At 35.5% G+C, this 17,478-nt stretch overlaps 1 protein-coding gene across 5 annotated transcripts in view; it reads right to left on the minus strand.

Moving 5' to 3' along the window:
* Positions 1 to 17,478, minus strand: part of NSD2 (nuclear receptor binding SET domain protein 2) — a 137,180-nt gene that overhangs the window by 85,703 nt on the left and 33,999 nt on the right. For all 5 annotated transcript variants that reach the window (XM_069071124.1, XM_069071133.1, XM_069071110.1 and 2 more), the window contains exons 2-3: positions 3,062 to 3,692; positions 1,755 to 1,917 (exon numbers count right to left, since the gene is read on the minus strand). In XM_069071124.1, the coding sequence (XP_068927225.1) occupies positions 1,755 to 1,917; positions 3,062 to 3,598 (700 nt within the window). In that variant the 5' untranslated portion in view covers positions 3,599 to 3,692. The remainder of the gene's footprint in view (positions 1 to 1,754; positions 1,918 to 3,061; positions 3,693 to 17,478) is intronic.

Genomic DNA, 17,478 nt, shown 5'->3' on the forward strand with positions numbered 1-17,478 from the left:
ATGGTATAAAAACAAACCAAAATGCATTAGTAAGACAGAATATAAAATAAGGGAAACTTGGGACAAAGTAGTGGAATAAAAGCTTAGAAGATGGGTTTGTAGAGATTTGGACTAGAGTAAGAATTTGTTTTCTCTTCTTTCCTAATATCTTTTCTTACTCTGTTTCTCTGATTTTCTACTTCTCTGTGCTATATAACATATGCTTTATGCCTTTATGAAGTATATTTTATATTAGCATAGGAAAACATATGTTATTTTGAAAATCAAAGACTCAGAAAGAAGTCCTGTTTAGGCATAAGAGGAAACTTGGTGCTTTTCTTTGAATCACCATTTAATTAGCAGTCTCTTGGCACATACAAAGGGCTTTAGTAAATGCCTGAAGTCAGGAAGACTCATCTTGGTGAGTACAAATCCAGCCTTAGGCACTTATTAGCTTGTGACACTGAACAAGTCATTTAACTGTTTGTCTCAGTTCCTCATCTATAAAATGAGCTAGAGAAGGAAATGGCAAACTACTCCAGTATCTCTGCCAAGAAAACTCCAAAGAATTGGACGTGACTTAAACAACCAAACAACGAAAACAACAAATGTTTGTTGATTGACTGCCAGCTTCCACCTCCATTAACAGATGAGAAAATAGGACTGGAGCTGTTAAATGGTTTGCCCAAGGTCACAAAGTGTTAATGACTAAAATAGGACTAGAACTCAGGTCCTGTGTCACCCAATCTTTTGTTCCTTTCTTTCAACCCCTGATAGAAACCAAACAATTTGTTTTATTTGTTTCTGGTCTTTAAATGAGTCTTTGCTTTGAATCAAAGGCCTTCAACAGAAAAGAAATTTCCCCACCTTGGTTGCATTGCTTGCTATTAATATTTGGGCAAACCTTATACAATGTATGAAGAGGAGTAAAATCTAGAGTGTCCAAGAGCTATCCTGGTAGCTGACTTTACCTTTCTACATAAACTTAAGAGAAAAAAGCAAAGCTTTTTAAAAATTGCAATCTGGAAAAGGTTATGTAGATATGATATGATAATGAAAAACTTATCCTTTCTTTGGAGATAGATAAGCAGGCTAAAGAATCACAGCCTCAAACAACTTGTTTTTAAACAGTATACTCAATTATATTATGGTCAAGGGGCCAAAGGGGAGCCTAGATTAGGCTCTTTTGATCCTCAACACCACCCAAAAGGTTCAGGCATAGGTCACTACAAATATTTTTCAGCACCCATGTACAAAGCACTATATTATTATTGTGAATACTTCCCCTCCCCCACCAAGACACAACCTACTAATTTTATAATCAAATTGAAAGCAATATTATACGTGTGTGTGTAAAGAAAGTCAATTTAAGCAACTACAGAGAAATTTATGGACCAGTACAAAATAATACTAAATGGAGTTGAAAAATATGGGAGTGTTTGTAATCATTAGGAAATACTTCCAAGAAACAATTAATTCAATTAATATGATTTGGAAAAGTGTGAAAATGGAAGGACATGATTAAGGTACATGGTAACAGGTAAAATGTATTTCTTATTCTAAAGTTTCCCCAAAGTGAAGGTGACATAGATTACATTAAATCACCTATTTATAAACAATAGCATCTACCTGGCCCTAAGAAAAGGCAGAAACACTAACTCAAAATTACACAGAAAAAAGAGGTTGTAAAATTTATGTATGAAAACTATAGTATGAAAACAAAGATCAAGTTAAAGGTTGAATGAGAAAAAGCAAGGGGGAAATATACACCCTACCTTTCAGTTTGGTATAGCTGTGAAGGACAGGATCTGCTGAAACCATACATGGCCACCAAGGGTAACCTGAAACTTTTGACCATACCAAATCTCCAACATTGTACTTCAACAGATGGTCTTTTTCTTTGTTGATGTTTGGATATGACTCTCTCTTAGGTAGAATCTTTAAAAAAACAAAATGTATAAATACTAAATCAACAACAACTGTTATAAAGTTTTCTATTATACAAATATTTTCTGTGTCTTGTTTTAAGAGTTCTTCACATCAAATGGCACATATTGCCATGCACAGGGAAATTAAATTTAACAGTTCCACAATCTAATAGCAACTACACTTAAACTTCTCCCACCCCTTCCCATCTGAACTCTCAAACTACCAACTAAAATCATAGGTAAATTTGTTCCACATCTTTCCCACTCTGCTTTGAAACAATCTTTTACACTTGCTAATTTATTAGACAGGGTTTGAGCATAAGATTTTCACTAAAGTATCCAATAACATGAAAAAAATTTAAGTGTAACAGTTGTTGCAGTATTTTTCATTACAGCCAGTCCCAGCTAGATTACTAAGTAATGTATCTTCTACAATTTAGCTACTTAAAAGATATCTTCCCCCATCTCTTTTTCTCAACAATTTTTTCGCTTTCTCTTCCTATTTTGAATGCTTATGCTTTTAAATATTGGAGAGAGAAAATGTCCTCCAAATCCTACTCAATAGAGCAATGATTACTGAATCCCCGAAGAAACCTAGAGACTGAAAGAAGCTAAAAGTCTGTCTTTAATTCCAATGGCCAAGAAAAACAACTTCTGTCTACTCCCTAGCTTCTACTCTAATTAATTAAGACATTTAGGGACACTTAAGATCCCACAATGGATTACAGTTGATATGGTTCTTCATATTTAAGTCACAAGGAGACAAAGTCTTTCAGATTCTTGGGATAATCCAGTTCTCTATATCAAGTCTCAACTTTAATGTACAAACACAATTTTCATTTAAACCCCTCTATTCTAATCACTCTCAGATAATACAGCATAAGAATTGGTACTTTCAAATATAATGCAACCATAAATTTATCAGAGTCCTTTATAAATCTAAAAGGTTAAAAAGTCATCTATATGTTGAGAAGGGAGAGTACATTTTGTCATCATTACCTCTATTTTTCCATTTTTCTACCCCAAATGGGTTTTCTCTTGTGATATGCAAGCCAAGCTCTCACAGTGGCCTCCTGAAGTCTATGAGCCTATGGCCATTTCTGAGGAGCTAGTTGTCTCTTTAATTCCACCCTTCCCTTCTCCCCCAGAATTACCTTTTTTTCTGAGGGACTTGAAGCCTTAGACACCAAAGCCGCTTCAACAAGGCCCTGTTCAAGTAAGGAATCATACTTTATGCTCCTTTTTCTATTTCTTCTTGACTTGTTTTCAAGTTTTTGTTCATTTTCTTCTGATTGAGACACATCTGGACCATTGTCTCCACAAATAGAAGATTCAAAGAGAGGTTTTCCATTCATGTAAGTTTTGGTGATCTTCAGTTTAATCTCAGGAGAGCCATTTTTGATAGGAGTAGTGTGAGGGGGTGTTCCTATTCCCTTTATTTCTTGGGACTCAAAGCGTAGCTTGGCATCTTGGGCACCAGACTCCCCATTGAAGACACGAGAGGTTAGATCTTTCAATTTTTCAGCTGGAATGAATGGTAAAGCTTCATGACCATTAAATTTTTGCATGACACCCTCTGGTAAGGTAGTAGAAATCTGGGCTTTGCTGAGGAACACCGAACATTCCCGATTGACTTCACAATTCTGAGTCTTCCCATTGGTATTTCCAAGGATCTCTGGAACTTGCTTCATTTTTCAGTTGACTTACAATTTTTCTGAGTTATTGATGGAGAATTTCTTTTAATACTAAAGTTCATTCAGTCCAGATGCTTCCAATATTACAACACTATAGTTAAAAAAAAAGGGGGGGGGGGTTTAGAACCTTAAACAAATATCTTGACATTTTAATAAAAGAAGCATTTGCTCATTTATTAGGTTTTATATTTTTAATTTAGGTTGCAGGCTGTGACAACTATAAATAAGCAGATAGTCAATAATATTAATACCAAAGGATTTTTATAGAGATTCCTTTATTATGCTTAGTCTAAGATTATATTTCAAACTAGTTAAGTCAAGCTCATGTAAGTCCTACTATATGCCATGTACTGTGCTATGTGCTAAGGATACAAAGTAAGGAAGGCTTCCTGCCTTCAAGACCTCACAAGCCAATGGAGGAGCCAACTCAAAAACCAATATGTAGAAGCAATCTATATACAGAGTAAATTAAAGGTAGTTTTGAAGGGAAGACATTACTGGTATTAACTGGGACCATGATAGACTTCTTGCAAAAGGTGACATTTCAGGTGAAACCTAGAACTTACTATATAATAAGTCGCATACATAATAAAACACATTTATTATGCAATTACAATGTAAATTATAACAAAATATTAATTAGCTGAGAATGCTTGAAATCACAAGTCACTTAACCCCAATTGTCCTGCCTTCCCCCTCCAAAAAGACAAAACAAAAAATGCCTGAAATCTGGTCCTAGAATTAGGACCATTCCTACTTTAAGAACCAAACGATAATCATCCAGCCTTCCTTTCAAACCTAAATAAAAAGTATTCACTGATTAAAATAAGCATTTTAATCAGAAACATTCTACTCTCACCTGGAAAAAAATTAATAACTGCTCATTTCCTGTAGAAGACAGGATTGTGGTTGGGACCTATTTTATGATGACAGACAACAATACCTTAAAAGAATTTACCAACACTCCCAGTTAAGTGGTAAGGGTAGAGGATTTTATTTATTTTTTAAACAATGTGCCCCTAAGAAGGAGGGGGGGGTAGAAAATAAGCATTTATTAAATGTTTATTATGTACCAAACAGTGTACTAAGTGCTTTATAAATATTATCTCATTAAGCAAGGCAACTTACATATTTTTACATAAGCAAGGTTGTAATACTTTTATACATCTGAAGATCATGCCAAAAAAATATATAACCTACAAAACATTAAAAAGACCTCCAATGATAGCACTGGATAGAACACCCACAGAAAACTTATGTGAGGACACAGACAAAAATCACACCAGATGAAGTGTGGATATGAGTACAATATTTGAAGAGAATAAATATCCACAACAACCCTTTTAAATACTTAGGGATATTTGAAGAGAATTTCTAGGACATTCTAACATAGTATAAGTTAAAAGAACAAAACAAAACAGGAAGATCACATTTGTTTATTTGGGGCAGAAGGTATAGTTTCAGAGATTCAAGGAGATTTTGGAAACTATAACACAAACCCAATGAAATTAATTGAATCGTGCAAACAGTGCCATATCTAGAGAGCCTTTTCTTTACTAAGAGTCCAAGAAGAATATTTAAGAGTTGGTAGGAAAAAGAAAGGCAGTGAACCACACTAGAAAAAGTCCTTTTCTGGAATTCAGAAAACCTTGGTTTTGGTTCTGGCTCTGCCACTAAAAAAATTACATAGTCTAACCACTTTATTTTGATCCTGGACTCATCACTACCTTTCACTGCTGGAGACTGAGAAACTCTGCCTCACTTAAATACAACTGACAACATCTCTCTCCCCAAAGCCAATTTACTCTTTCTCAAAGCCCCCATGGGTCCAATCTGTTTCCAAGGCCTGTCAATTTCACCTTTGCAACATCTCTTCAATATGGTTACTCCTCCCCAGCTACCTCAGCTCTTATCACCTTAAGCCTAGACCACTGCAATAGCCTGATTAGTGAGTCTTCTTGCCTCAAGTCCCTCCCTTCTCCAATCCATCCTCCCTTCAGTCACTCAAGTGATTTTACTGAAATGCAGTCTGATCATGTCATCCCCCAACTCAATAAACTCTAGTGGCTCTATATTCCTCTCCAAGACCAAATACAAAATCCTCTTACATTCAAAGCCCTTCATAACCTGGCCTTCTCATATCTTTCCAGTCTTCTTACTTCTTTTCCCCCAGACAAGTACTCTTCAATGCAATAACTCTAGCCACCTTGCTGTTCCACCAAGACATTGCCTCTTTTGGCTCCAGGAATTTTCCGTGGCTGCTCAGATGCCTAAAATTTCCTCCCCCCTCATCTCTGCCTTCCCAAGCTTTCTTTAGTTCCCAACTACAATCCCCTCTTCTACAGGAAATATTTCCCAAAATCTACTAATTCTTCCCTCTTTTAATTATTTCCTATTTATCCTATATATATGTTTGCATATATTTGTTGGTTTGTTGTCTCCACTATTTGACTTTGAGATCCCTGAAGGCAAGAACTTCTCTTACCCTTTTTCATGTCCCCAGTGCTTAGCACAGTACCTGGCACATAGTAAGTGTTTAATAGTAAAAAGAAAATCCAGTAATGGAAATGAACTAAGTTTATTATTCAACTGAAAACACAGAAACATGTAACTCTTATTAGAGCAAAGATAAATAACATTATTAATGGTTTAGAAAAAACTCTGTAAGTTGCTATCGAGGCATGTACCAAAAATAGATAAAGGAAAGAATAATAGAGAGATAGTATGTTCCTTGACAGACACTAGTGTCTGTCACTTGACTCTTGTTTCCAAGAGGTATGGGCAACTTAAAATCATCCATTTTCTTTGCCCAACTCTGATGTTAGCATGGATTCTTATCACCAATCTTTGTACCATCTTCAAAAGGCAAAAATGAATCAGCTATAATTACGGTTATTAACAAAAACTTGAGAAGCTCATAAAGGATAAGAAGAAAATAGAGCAAGGCTGAGCTGGCAACAAAAGTTTGGTTCCCAAAATGCAACATCCCTTTTTATTATATTTTCCTAACCCTATGCCTTTCAGGAAACACAATAGGTCTATACTTAGAAGGTGTCAAGAGATTCTGTGAGGGTTGTGGTTAGCAATGACATATGATACTGCAGAACTTTACTAACTTAATGGATTATTAGGTCAAGAAATCTTTTTTATCTTAGGTTTATCTTAATAAGTACAAATTATTTCCCATTTGTAAGTAAAACATTAGAGTAATATATCCAAAAGGCAAAAATTCAAAAAACAAAAAACAAAAAACCCAGATTCGTTGGAAAGAAAAAAATGTTACCAGTACAAACATTTACTGAACACTGGCATGGTACTACCCTATGGGCAGCCTCTAAAGTCTTGTGGAACAGCTTGCATTCAGTAATTAGTACTATATTTTCTTCAATTAAAAAATGACTCAAATATCTTCAAAATAAAGCTTTCAAACCTGAACAATATAATTTAATAGATTTAGAGCTGGAAGCAACCTCAGCAATTATTACCCAGTACCTAACACACAGCTTTGTACTTAGCATGCATTGAGGCTTTGTTAAATGGAACTGGAAATTAGTATTTAATCAAAGCCTATTATAGCCTATGCTAGTCTACAATTTTTAAAAATTATATAATTTTGCCTGCATTTATTAGTGTTCACTCATTAAAAAAAAACTTTAGATGTAAGAACACTTGTAAATTATTGAAAATTAATTTATATGACACAAATAAGTACAGCTATTTTAAAAAACACATATACTTCAGTTTTTAAACAACTATAAAAGTAACCTTTGCCTTGGGGCATTTAGGGTGTATTTACAATCTTCCAAAGGAGCTTCTAGTAGAAATTAAAGTCTTTGAGGGCAGGGGCAGTTTTCAGTTTTGTCTTTGTGAACTTTCCATACACACCCCCAAGCATGTATTAAATGCTTACTATGTGCTCAGGAACTTTGCATTTTGAACTAAAAGTAGGTCAAAATAGATTTAAAAGTCACTTATTTACAAAGCTTAAATAAATTAGATTGGGGAAAGGGTAAAAAGTTTAGACCTTTGAGGGTCAATTTTTTCTTTTTGGCATTTTGGAGGAGGAAGGTAGGGTAACTGGGGTTGACTTGCCCAAGGTCACACAGCTAGTCTTTATGTTGTGTCTGAGTCCGGATTTGAACTCAGGTCCTCTTGACTCCAGGGCCGGTGCTCCAGGGCACTTCGCCACCGAGCTGCCCCGAGGGGCAAATTTTTAAAAACTTATTCAGTATGTTATTAAAATAATAAATTGGAGGAATCATTTTTACATATGCCACTTGAAATCATCATATCTATTACCCCAGACTGGAGCTAGTCAAAAACAATAATCTACCAAAATGAAATTTCTTACACTTTCTTTGAACTAAGTCAAAGTCCTCAGTGTGTAAATGACCAAAGTATTTTCTAATGGATTTTTTTAAAAAAACCTATTAATCAAGCTACAGATAAAAACCCTCTCTCAAAAAGGATCTCAAAGTATGTTGACACTAGCTAGCTCTGAAAAGCTATCAATTTGGGCAAACTTCTGCTCACTTGTCCCAAGACACACATATTATTGTCCTCAATTCTTTACCAGGATCCAATCTGACATTAGGATGTAGTATATCCACAGTAGATAAAATGCCAGACCTGTAGTCAAAAAGGCGCAAGTTCAAATCTGACCTAGGATACTTACTAGTTGTGTGATCCTAGACTGATCACTTGACCCAGTTTGCCCCATCAGGCTATTATGTTTCAGTATTATCCAAAGAAATGAGGAGGTATGAGTCATTGAAGGTTTTAAAGAAGCCAGGTTTGGTTATCAGAGTTGTACATTAGGAAAATTAATCTGGCATCTGTGTTTAGGATGGACTAGGTAAAAGACAATTCTCTCAAGAGACTGCTGCAAAAATTCAGGGCATCAGAAATGAAGGGCAGAATTATAGTAGAATAGGTAGATCTGGAAGAAGAGAACATTCACAGATATTAAGGAAAATTAACAAAACATAGGAATAGAGATTTAGGAAGACAGAAATATAAAAAGCAGTAGTTTTATTTTAGCATTGATTGATTGACTGATGGTTCTTGTGACAGAAATAGTGAAGAAGAAATGATTTTAGGAGAGAAGATGAGTTCAGTTGGGGAAATACTACATTTTTATTACTGGGTACAATTCAATATACATTTGTCAAGCACTTACTATGTACCAGTCACTATGTTAGGCCCCTGTGGATACAAAGACAAAAAAAAAGTAATAATCCCTGCTTCAAGAAGCTTACATTCTACTGGCATTTAGGGATTCAGAAAGGGGATTAGAATTTAAGTACTGATTAGTAAATGCAAAGTATATACAAAGTATATATGAGATAATATATACTGGGATAGAACACTAAAGACAAAACAACTTAGTAATAACTTAAATCCAAATGATTTATTGTGGCATTCTAAATGGTATGTTGTTAAATGAATTTTTAAGATAACTTCTCACTCAGAAAGTATTTTTAAAAACGCTAAAAGTACATCAACATCTAGCTTAAGGATAAGTTAACCTATTACATTTATTGGTCTATAGCCTCTATTTTCTTATGAAAATCTGTCCAACAGATAAACAAGAATTCAATGTTTTTCTCCTCAAAAAGGGAATATATACAGTAGTATAGCAACTAAGTGAAATAAATACCATATAAGTTAACAGCACATTGACAAGGTAATCACTAAATAGAGCTGACTCTAGGGAAGGAATCATCAAATTATCAAAATAATTATCAAATGCTAGGCAAAGTAGAACAGGGAAACTTATTTTCTATAGGTGTTTCCATCTTAAGAGTCTAATCTTCTTAAGACTGATGAAGGATTCACAAGTCAGACATTACCTTTCAAAACCTATCTATAACTTTTCTTGGAATGAAAAGATTTAGAACTGGAAGGGACCGTAGAGAATATGTAGTCATTTTAGAGATGAGAAAATAGGTCTAGGGCATCGACTTGCCTAAGGTCACAGAAATATTAGGTATTAGAGAACTAGGTACTTTACTGCCTGTGGTGACCTTAAGGCAAATCATCTCCCTTGACCTCAATTTCCTCATTGACAAAGAGGATGGACTAGATGATTGCTTAGGTACCTTCAAGTTTTAGATCCTATGAACCTAAGTAATTTGCCCCAGGTCACAAAAAAAAGAACAGAGCTTTAAGTATTACACTTTGCCATGACGCCAGTCCTTGGCTCTTTTTCAACTTCAGCTTCACACTTAATGGCACTAATTCTAAGGATCTAGAAAAACAGTTATTTTGTACATCTAATATTACAATAAAGAATGATGAAAAGCAAAGGGAAATAGAAACTAAATTCTAAGCATGTCAGGAAATATTACCACTATCTTCCAGCTTAAAAACAATAATGCTTCATCTCTCTCTAAAACAAACGGAGAGCTAAAGATAAATGATCTGTTTGTTCATAAAAAAGCTAACAGTTCATTCAAAGATATAATCTTCATGTCTGAAAAATTATTTCACATTCCAGCTATTTGACTTTTGATGTAGAAGCAGGAGTAAAATAAAAGGGTCACTCAATGAGTCCTAGAACAGAGATTCTTAATCATAAACTAAGTTTGCAAATTAAGTCCATAAACTAAAACACATACACATACACACACACACACATACAGAGCCAACCTTGACAACTGTATTTCAAGATAATTGGTTTCCTTTTTAATTCAACACATTTTACTTTATGCACTTAAAAACATTTTTTTTTCCTAAGACAGGGTTCACTGGCTTCACCAGATTTCTAGAAGCGTCCATGACACTAAAAAGATTAAGATTCCTTGCCCTACAGGAAATGGCATTCAGGTTGGTGAAAATGAAGTTTAAGAAGACTTTTAAAGGAATATCTTTGTAGTCATTTTAATATGGGGCTCTATTTAAGAAACAATTACCATGTCCTAGGATAGAGCTTATAAGTGACTCACTGATCTGTTTTTCAATCAAATCTATTATGTGAAAATTTCTACAGAATAAATATTTCAGTCTTAGAAGCCTCTAAACTATCTAAAAAGAACATCTGTTTCAGGATACAATATAGTCCTAGTATACGGTATCTGTCAAAATCTTAGTTGGTAGAGCACAATGAAAGGGGGCAGAAAGAGATGAATGTGGAATTACTCCAAAAATAAAGTATAAAATAATGCAAAATATTCCCTCATCCTTCACTACTTAATATTTACTTTATAAGAATAATTTAAATTTAACAATGAGAAATAAAAATTGCTTCAAGCTTGTTATATCCTATTGCTGTTCTCAGAATATCAACAGAAACAATCCAAGTTATAGGTCCTCTGAAGCACTCCTTTAGATCATAGCTCTCATTTTCACATTGCTTTTAAGATTTCATACAGTTTCATAGATTTAGAGATGAGGGGTCCTAAGGGCATCCAACCTTAGGTCTTAATTTACAGATGAGGAAAGCAAGGCTCAGAAAGGTCAAATAATTTGCCTAAGGTCACACAAGTCATCAAAGTAGCAGAGGCAGAAAGTGAACCCAGGTGCTCCAGCTCCAAATTTAGGGCTCTCTCATTGCATAATATTACACCTTCTTTTGATTTATTTTTCAATAACTAAAAACAAGAAAACCAGTTTTTTGTGGTCCTTAATTTTTCTTTCCAGCTTCAGGCCATGCTAAAGCTTTAATGTTCCTGACATTATCTTTTATAGAACATGTTTTTGTCATCATCCTCTTTTGACTACACTTATTATTTTCTGTATACTTCACAAAAAAATCTAAGTTGTTTAATGAGTCTGTTGTGACTCTTCAAACAACTTTCAAAAATGTTTCCTTGTATCTTCACAGTTTGATTCTTGAGAGCTCCCCATTCTCCTTCTGGCCAACTTGCCCAGTGGAATTCTAGGCCTCAACATCTCCTAATTTCCTACCCAGAAGCACACATTTTGGACTTGTTTGTCTTTGTCCACCAGGACACCCTCCCCTCCCTTGACCTACCCCTTTTTTTCCACTTTCTTTTGCATTGTCTTCCCCTATTAGATTGCTGACTCCTTTAGGGTAGGAGCTGTCTTTTCCATATTTGTATCCCCAGCATTTAATTAACACAGTGCCTGGCACACAGCAAATGCTTAATACATGTTTCTTGACTAACAACCATGGAATCCTAAACTATCCTATCTCTGAATTCTATAAAATCTCCTTCTCCCACAGTCTAGGATACTAGTCAAACTATATCCAGCTTTGTTCTTCTCTACAGCAGAACCTAAGACAAAACGGTCACTTCTATTCAAAGTTCCCGTCATTTTTATCCCAATTATTTTATTATTGGTGAGCCCCAGGTCTAGTTACTCTGCTATAGGCAGTAAGAGCTCCCATAGAACCCTGGAAATCCCCTTCACTACCAGATCATGCACATCTCTGTGCCAGATTTCTTCTATCTGAGGTCCATGAACTTAAAAAAAATATTTTAATGATTACATTTCAACATAATTGCTTTTCTTTTTACTCTTAAGTATTTTATTTTACTCCCTTAAAAAAATTATTCTGAGCAGTGGTCCACAGGTTTCACCAGACTGCCAAAAGGGTCGATTACACACATAAAAAGTTAAAAACCCCTGTTCTGTGTCATTAAAGTCCTTCTGCTTTCCACTTAAAATACAAATTAAACCAGTTCATAAAATCCTTTTCCAGTTACATAAATATGTCAATTGAATCTTATTTTGTAAGCTCCATCTGGTGGTAACCTACTTTTAATTACTTTTGACAAATCCAATAGCATGTATTTGTTATCAGCCTTGACTACTGCACTAGCTGAAGTAATGTTTCCTTACGCCAAAATAATTCCTATTGTTTTTTTTTTTTATTTTGCTTCTATTGTAAGGATGTCTATTAATGATTCTTGAATATCAAGTGTAAAATTCTTAAAATACTTCAAGGAAAAACAGAGATCGAAGACTTTGAGTTTGAATTCTGAAGTTACCAATGAACCATGGATGTAGGTGTTTCTTAAAAATATCTCTGTCTCTTCTAAGCAAGACATATATAAAGACACCAAAGAGAAACTTGTGGCTGAATATCAGACTACTTCTTGGTATCCTGAAACCCATGTATTAAATAGGAAGAACAAGTTTAAAACAATAAACAGTACCAATCTTAAGGTACACAATTCAAAACTGTAAAATGGACCATGCAATATTTGAAAATCATTCAAACAAAAACTTCTATAATATTAATGAAACACAGGGCCCATAACAGCCATATAAAAATTAATACTTCACACTAAAAGGAGGGAGGGGGCTGATAAATATCCTTAGAGCACATTAAAAGGAAGTAAAATTTAAAAAATAACCCTAGAGAAACACTTTTGGATTAAGAAAACATTTCACCTAGCAAAATCAATGAGGATAACATCACTTAATTTGTTGAAAGTTAATGAACATGGCTGTCTGTATGCTAACAATGAAGGAGCAAAGAAATAGCTGTGACTTACAGATTTGTTTATGGAAATAAAGGGGTGGAAGGTGACAATTCAGGATGAGGTCTGTCACTAGAAAATACAAAAGGGCTACACTTAAAGGAGCTTATACTTAGTGGTCAATGCAAATTATACAAGAAAAAGGTGGAGATGGTCTATCACTACAGATAACACAAATTAAGATAACAGATCAAGTAATTATCATGAAAATACCTAGTGGCTAGGGTTAGACATCACAAATTCACTATCTTTAATGGACTGATAAGATACACTATAAATAAGGACCTCATTAAATTGTCAGCTTCTTGAGGGCAGAAATCATCTTTTATCTTATTTTGATAACCACAGCACTTAATATCATGCCTGGCTTATAAGTATAATGATTCTTGATGGACTGACTGACTCAAAACATAGAGGAGAATGTAACCAATAAATTATACTGGAAATGGACCATTATCACCAACCAAACTATTGTCTTTAATTATGAAGACATAACATTCATTCATAGAAACTTAAGGACATTTTAAATAGATGTTGCCCACCAAATATCCAATCCTCAAAATAAATACAACAAAAAGCTTTCAAAATATGGAAAACAAGCTGAGGAAATAAAAATCATGTGGGAACAAGATGAGATTTAGATGATATACTTGTTGTTCTATCTGCTACAGGAATTTTACTGAACATGTACTTATATCCTAATGCTTTAATTCAACTACAAATGCAGTTATTTTATCTGCGAAAGTCTATTAAACAATGAATATAAAGGAAAAGCAGCAGGACAGTAACTTGCAGTAGAATTGATTTTACCTAAATCCCATCAAAATGCTGAGAAGGTAAAAACAATAGTAATGATAATTCTGTTAAAGATTCTATAACTTTCTGCTATTACTAGATTAAACTCCATCTTGATTCTGTCATTTAAAGACCTCCATCATCTTTGCCTAGTTCTAAAGCTTATCCTCCACTCTCATCAGTCCTATTTACTCACTGTTTCCCAAACAAGGTGGGTTCACTGCCACCTACAGATCCCATGCTGTTCTCTCCTAGACTTTGCTATATATTCAAATCCTAGTCAACATTTAAAAACCAGCTCAAATCTATCAAGTCTCAGATATTATTTACATTCATAGTTTTCTTAACTTCCCAAAGCAGTTTTCAGCTTTAATATCTTTTCTGTTTCATAGATTGTGAGTTTAATGAGGTCTTTGCCTTTCTAACTCCACTGCCTAACACACTGTCCCACATAGCAGGTGTTTAATGCTTGTTGAATTAAATGTATCTATTTTGTAATCCCAAAACCAAGACCCTTGTGGACAGGGGATCAGCAATGCTTCTTTTGAATTCCTTTTGAGGACCAAGAATATCAAGGGCTAAATACTTGATTCAAATGACAATTAAGGAGAAAATTAAGTTGAGTCTAAACCATAAAAGAGTTTTATAAATTATATTTACCTCATGTTTGTTCCCACGAAAAGTAAATACACAAAAAAGACATAGGCAACCATACCAAAAAAAGGTTTTTAAAGGCAAAACTGCCCAGGAATTGTAATTATTTTTTTTTTAAAAACTGCAAATTTTATTCAGAGTTCAGTGATTATTCAGGAGTGTTATTGAACTTTTTTCTAAAACTGATCTTAAAAACTGTTAAAGGGGCGGCTAGGTGGAGCAGTGAATAGAGCACTGGCCCTGGAGTCAGGAGGACCTGAGTTCAAATCCGGCCTCAGACGCTTGACAAACTTACTTGCCGTGTGACTTTGGGTAAGTCACTTAACCCCAACTGCCCTCCAAAAAAAAGGAAAAAAAAAAGATAACATTAAAAAAATAAGAATAAAAATAAGAACCAAGAAAATAACATATATAACAATAATGTAAACCAAAAAAAAAAAAAAAAAAAAGAAAACTGGATGCCATATAATTATAATGACTAAGGTTGGCCCTGAAGAAGAGCTAAGGAAATGTACTTCCTTCATTGCAGAGGTAGAGGGCTATAGGTACAGTAAACTGCACATGTTATCAGACATAGTCAATATGGAGGTTGCTTTTCTCTCTTCTTTCAATCAACAAGCATTTATTTATTGTGTCTTAATACTATGTGTGCTCGAATACTTAATACTACATTGTGCTAGAAATACAAATTACAAAATACAAATACAAAAAATGATACAATCCTTTACTCTCTCAAGAAACTACAATCTACTTGGGAAGGTATATATAGGAATATACAGAAAATATATAAAATAAATACAAAGTAGTTAGAGAGGAAGGCCTCTAGCAATTAGAAGTGAAAAGAAGAAAGGCTCCACATAGAAGGAGGTACTTGAATTGCATCCAGAAGAGACGTATTCTATATGGCTGAGGTGAAGAGGGAGTGCATTCTAGGCACAAGAAAAATCAGTGCAAAGACTCAGATGTGGGAAATGGCTCCTGAAGAACATTTAGAAGACAAGTCTGGATAACCCACAGAATTGGAGAAAGGAATTAGTAAGGTATAATGAGTGGGCTGGGGATAATGATAGGTTGGGACAAAGTTGCCAAAGGCTTTAATAACCACAGTTTACTTTTTATCCTAAAGACAAAAGTGTCACTGGAGTTTATTGAGTCACATGGTCAGGGAAATCCACTTTGGAAATTGTGTAAAGAGATTTGATGAGACCACTGTAATAATGAGAAGTCATGAGAGCTTGAACTAAGGTGGTGAATAGAAAGAAGGGAACAGATATGAGATATGAGTAAAATGGCAACACTTGACAACTGACTAAATATAGGTAGTGAGGGACAGTGAGTGTAGAATAATAAAGTTACAAACCAGAGAGACAGGAAGAATGATTAAAGTTGGGTTTGTGGGAAAGATGATGAGTTCTGTTTTGAATATGTTGAGTACTTTTGTGTATGGGACTTTCAGTTTGAAATGCCCACTAGATGGTTGGTGCAACAGGACTGAAGCTCAAGGGAGAAAAAGGCTCTCAGTCTGAGTTGCTTACATAGCAATGATGATTAAACCCATGGAAGCTGATGAGGTAACCCAAAGAGTGCGTAGGTCAGAGCTTTGAAGAGCATCCACAGTGATGGCAATAATGTTCCAGCAAAGGTGAATGAGAAAAAGCTGGAATTACAAAGAGAACCAAGAGAATAGTGTCATGGAAACCCAAAGAGGAAAAAGTAGCCAAGAAAAGAGAGTAGTAAATAGAGTCAAATGCAGAAGAAAGGTCAAGAAGAATGAGAACTGAGAAAATCTTTGTTATAAGGGATGGCTTCCTGGGTAGGGTATGGGAAGGAATATATTCAGAATTCAATGTGATATAAAAAATGAGACAGTAAGAAAAATGTTTTTAAAATAGAAATTACAGGCAGAGCAAAGATGGTGACTTAGAAGCAGGAAATATCCGTGGGCTCCCCCCATAACCACCTCAAATACCTACAAAATAGGACTCTAAACAAACTTTAGAGCTACAGAATCCACAAAGTGACAGAGAGAAACAAATCTCCAGCTGAAGGCAGCTCCCCAGGAAGGGTCCACTGCAGTGGGCTGGGAGCCCAGCGGAGCCCCATGTATGCTCGCGGTTTTAGTCCCACAGTGCCCTGACCAGCCAAGGTTAGAGGGACTTTGGGAAAGTGGATCACCAGCAGCTGTAGCAGTTTCCAGAATTATCACACCAAAAATGCCAAAGACAAAGTAAAAGGTCAGTGTAGAACTCTGTTGGAACTTGGGGGGGATGGTGTGGTCCGGCCTCAGTCCCCCAAGGGAGAAGCAGCTGAGGTGCAATGGTGGCCTACCACATGGCTGCTTCAGAGCTCCTGGCCTGCATATTGTAGGGAAACCAAACGACCATTCTGAGGGGTCTAAGGGGTAACTGCTCTTGCTTTAACCTGCTTGGATCTGGATCGCTGTCTTCTGTGGAGGTCCTGGGGTGTGTGACCAGGTGCCAGAGCCTGTGGAGGCTTCAGAGAAGGCACCCAACTAATAGTTCTCGAAGCTGCAAAAACCCCAGTGATTTGGGACAAAGTTCTCCTCTCTGGAAGTAGAGTTCTACCATGGCAAAGAACTCAAAAGTCAAGTAATTGAGTGGCAACATGAGCAAGCAAAGCAAGCACAGAAGTCAAACCTTAGATTCCTATTTTGGGGACAAAAAGGATCAAAGCATGGAATGGGAAGAAGACAACGGAGTCAGAACTCCTGCATCAAATATGAATAGGTTACAGGCCATAGAGGAGCTCAAGGATTTTGAAAACCAAGTAAGAGAAGTGGAGGGAAAATTGGGAAGAGAAATGAGAATGATTCAAGAAAATCATGAAAAGAGAGTCAACGAGGGCGGCTAGGTGGCACAGTGAGTAGAGTGCCGGCCCTGGAGTCAAGAAGACCTGAGTTCAGATCTGGCCTCAGACACTTAACAGAAAAAAAAAACCTAGCTGTATGACCTTGGG

This window comes from Petaurus breviceps, unplaced genomic scaffold (assembly GCF_028583685.1).
Source record: "Petaurus breviceps papuanus isolate PSGF00001 unplaced genomic scaffold, PetGlider_PUasm1.0 140, whole genome shotgun sequence".
Classification (NCBI taxonomy): Eukaryota; Metazoa; Chordata; class Mammalia; order Diprotodontia; family Petauridae; genus Petaurus; species Petaurus breviceps.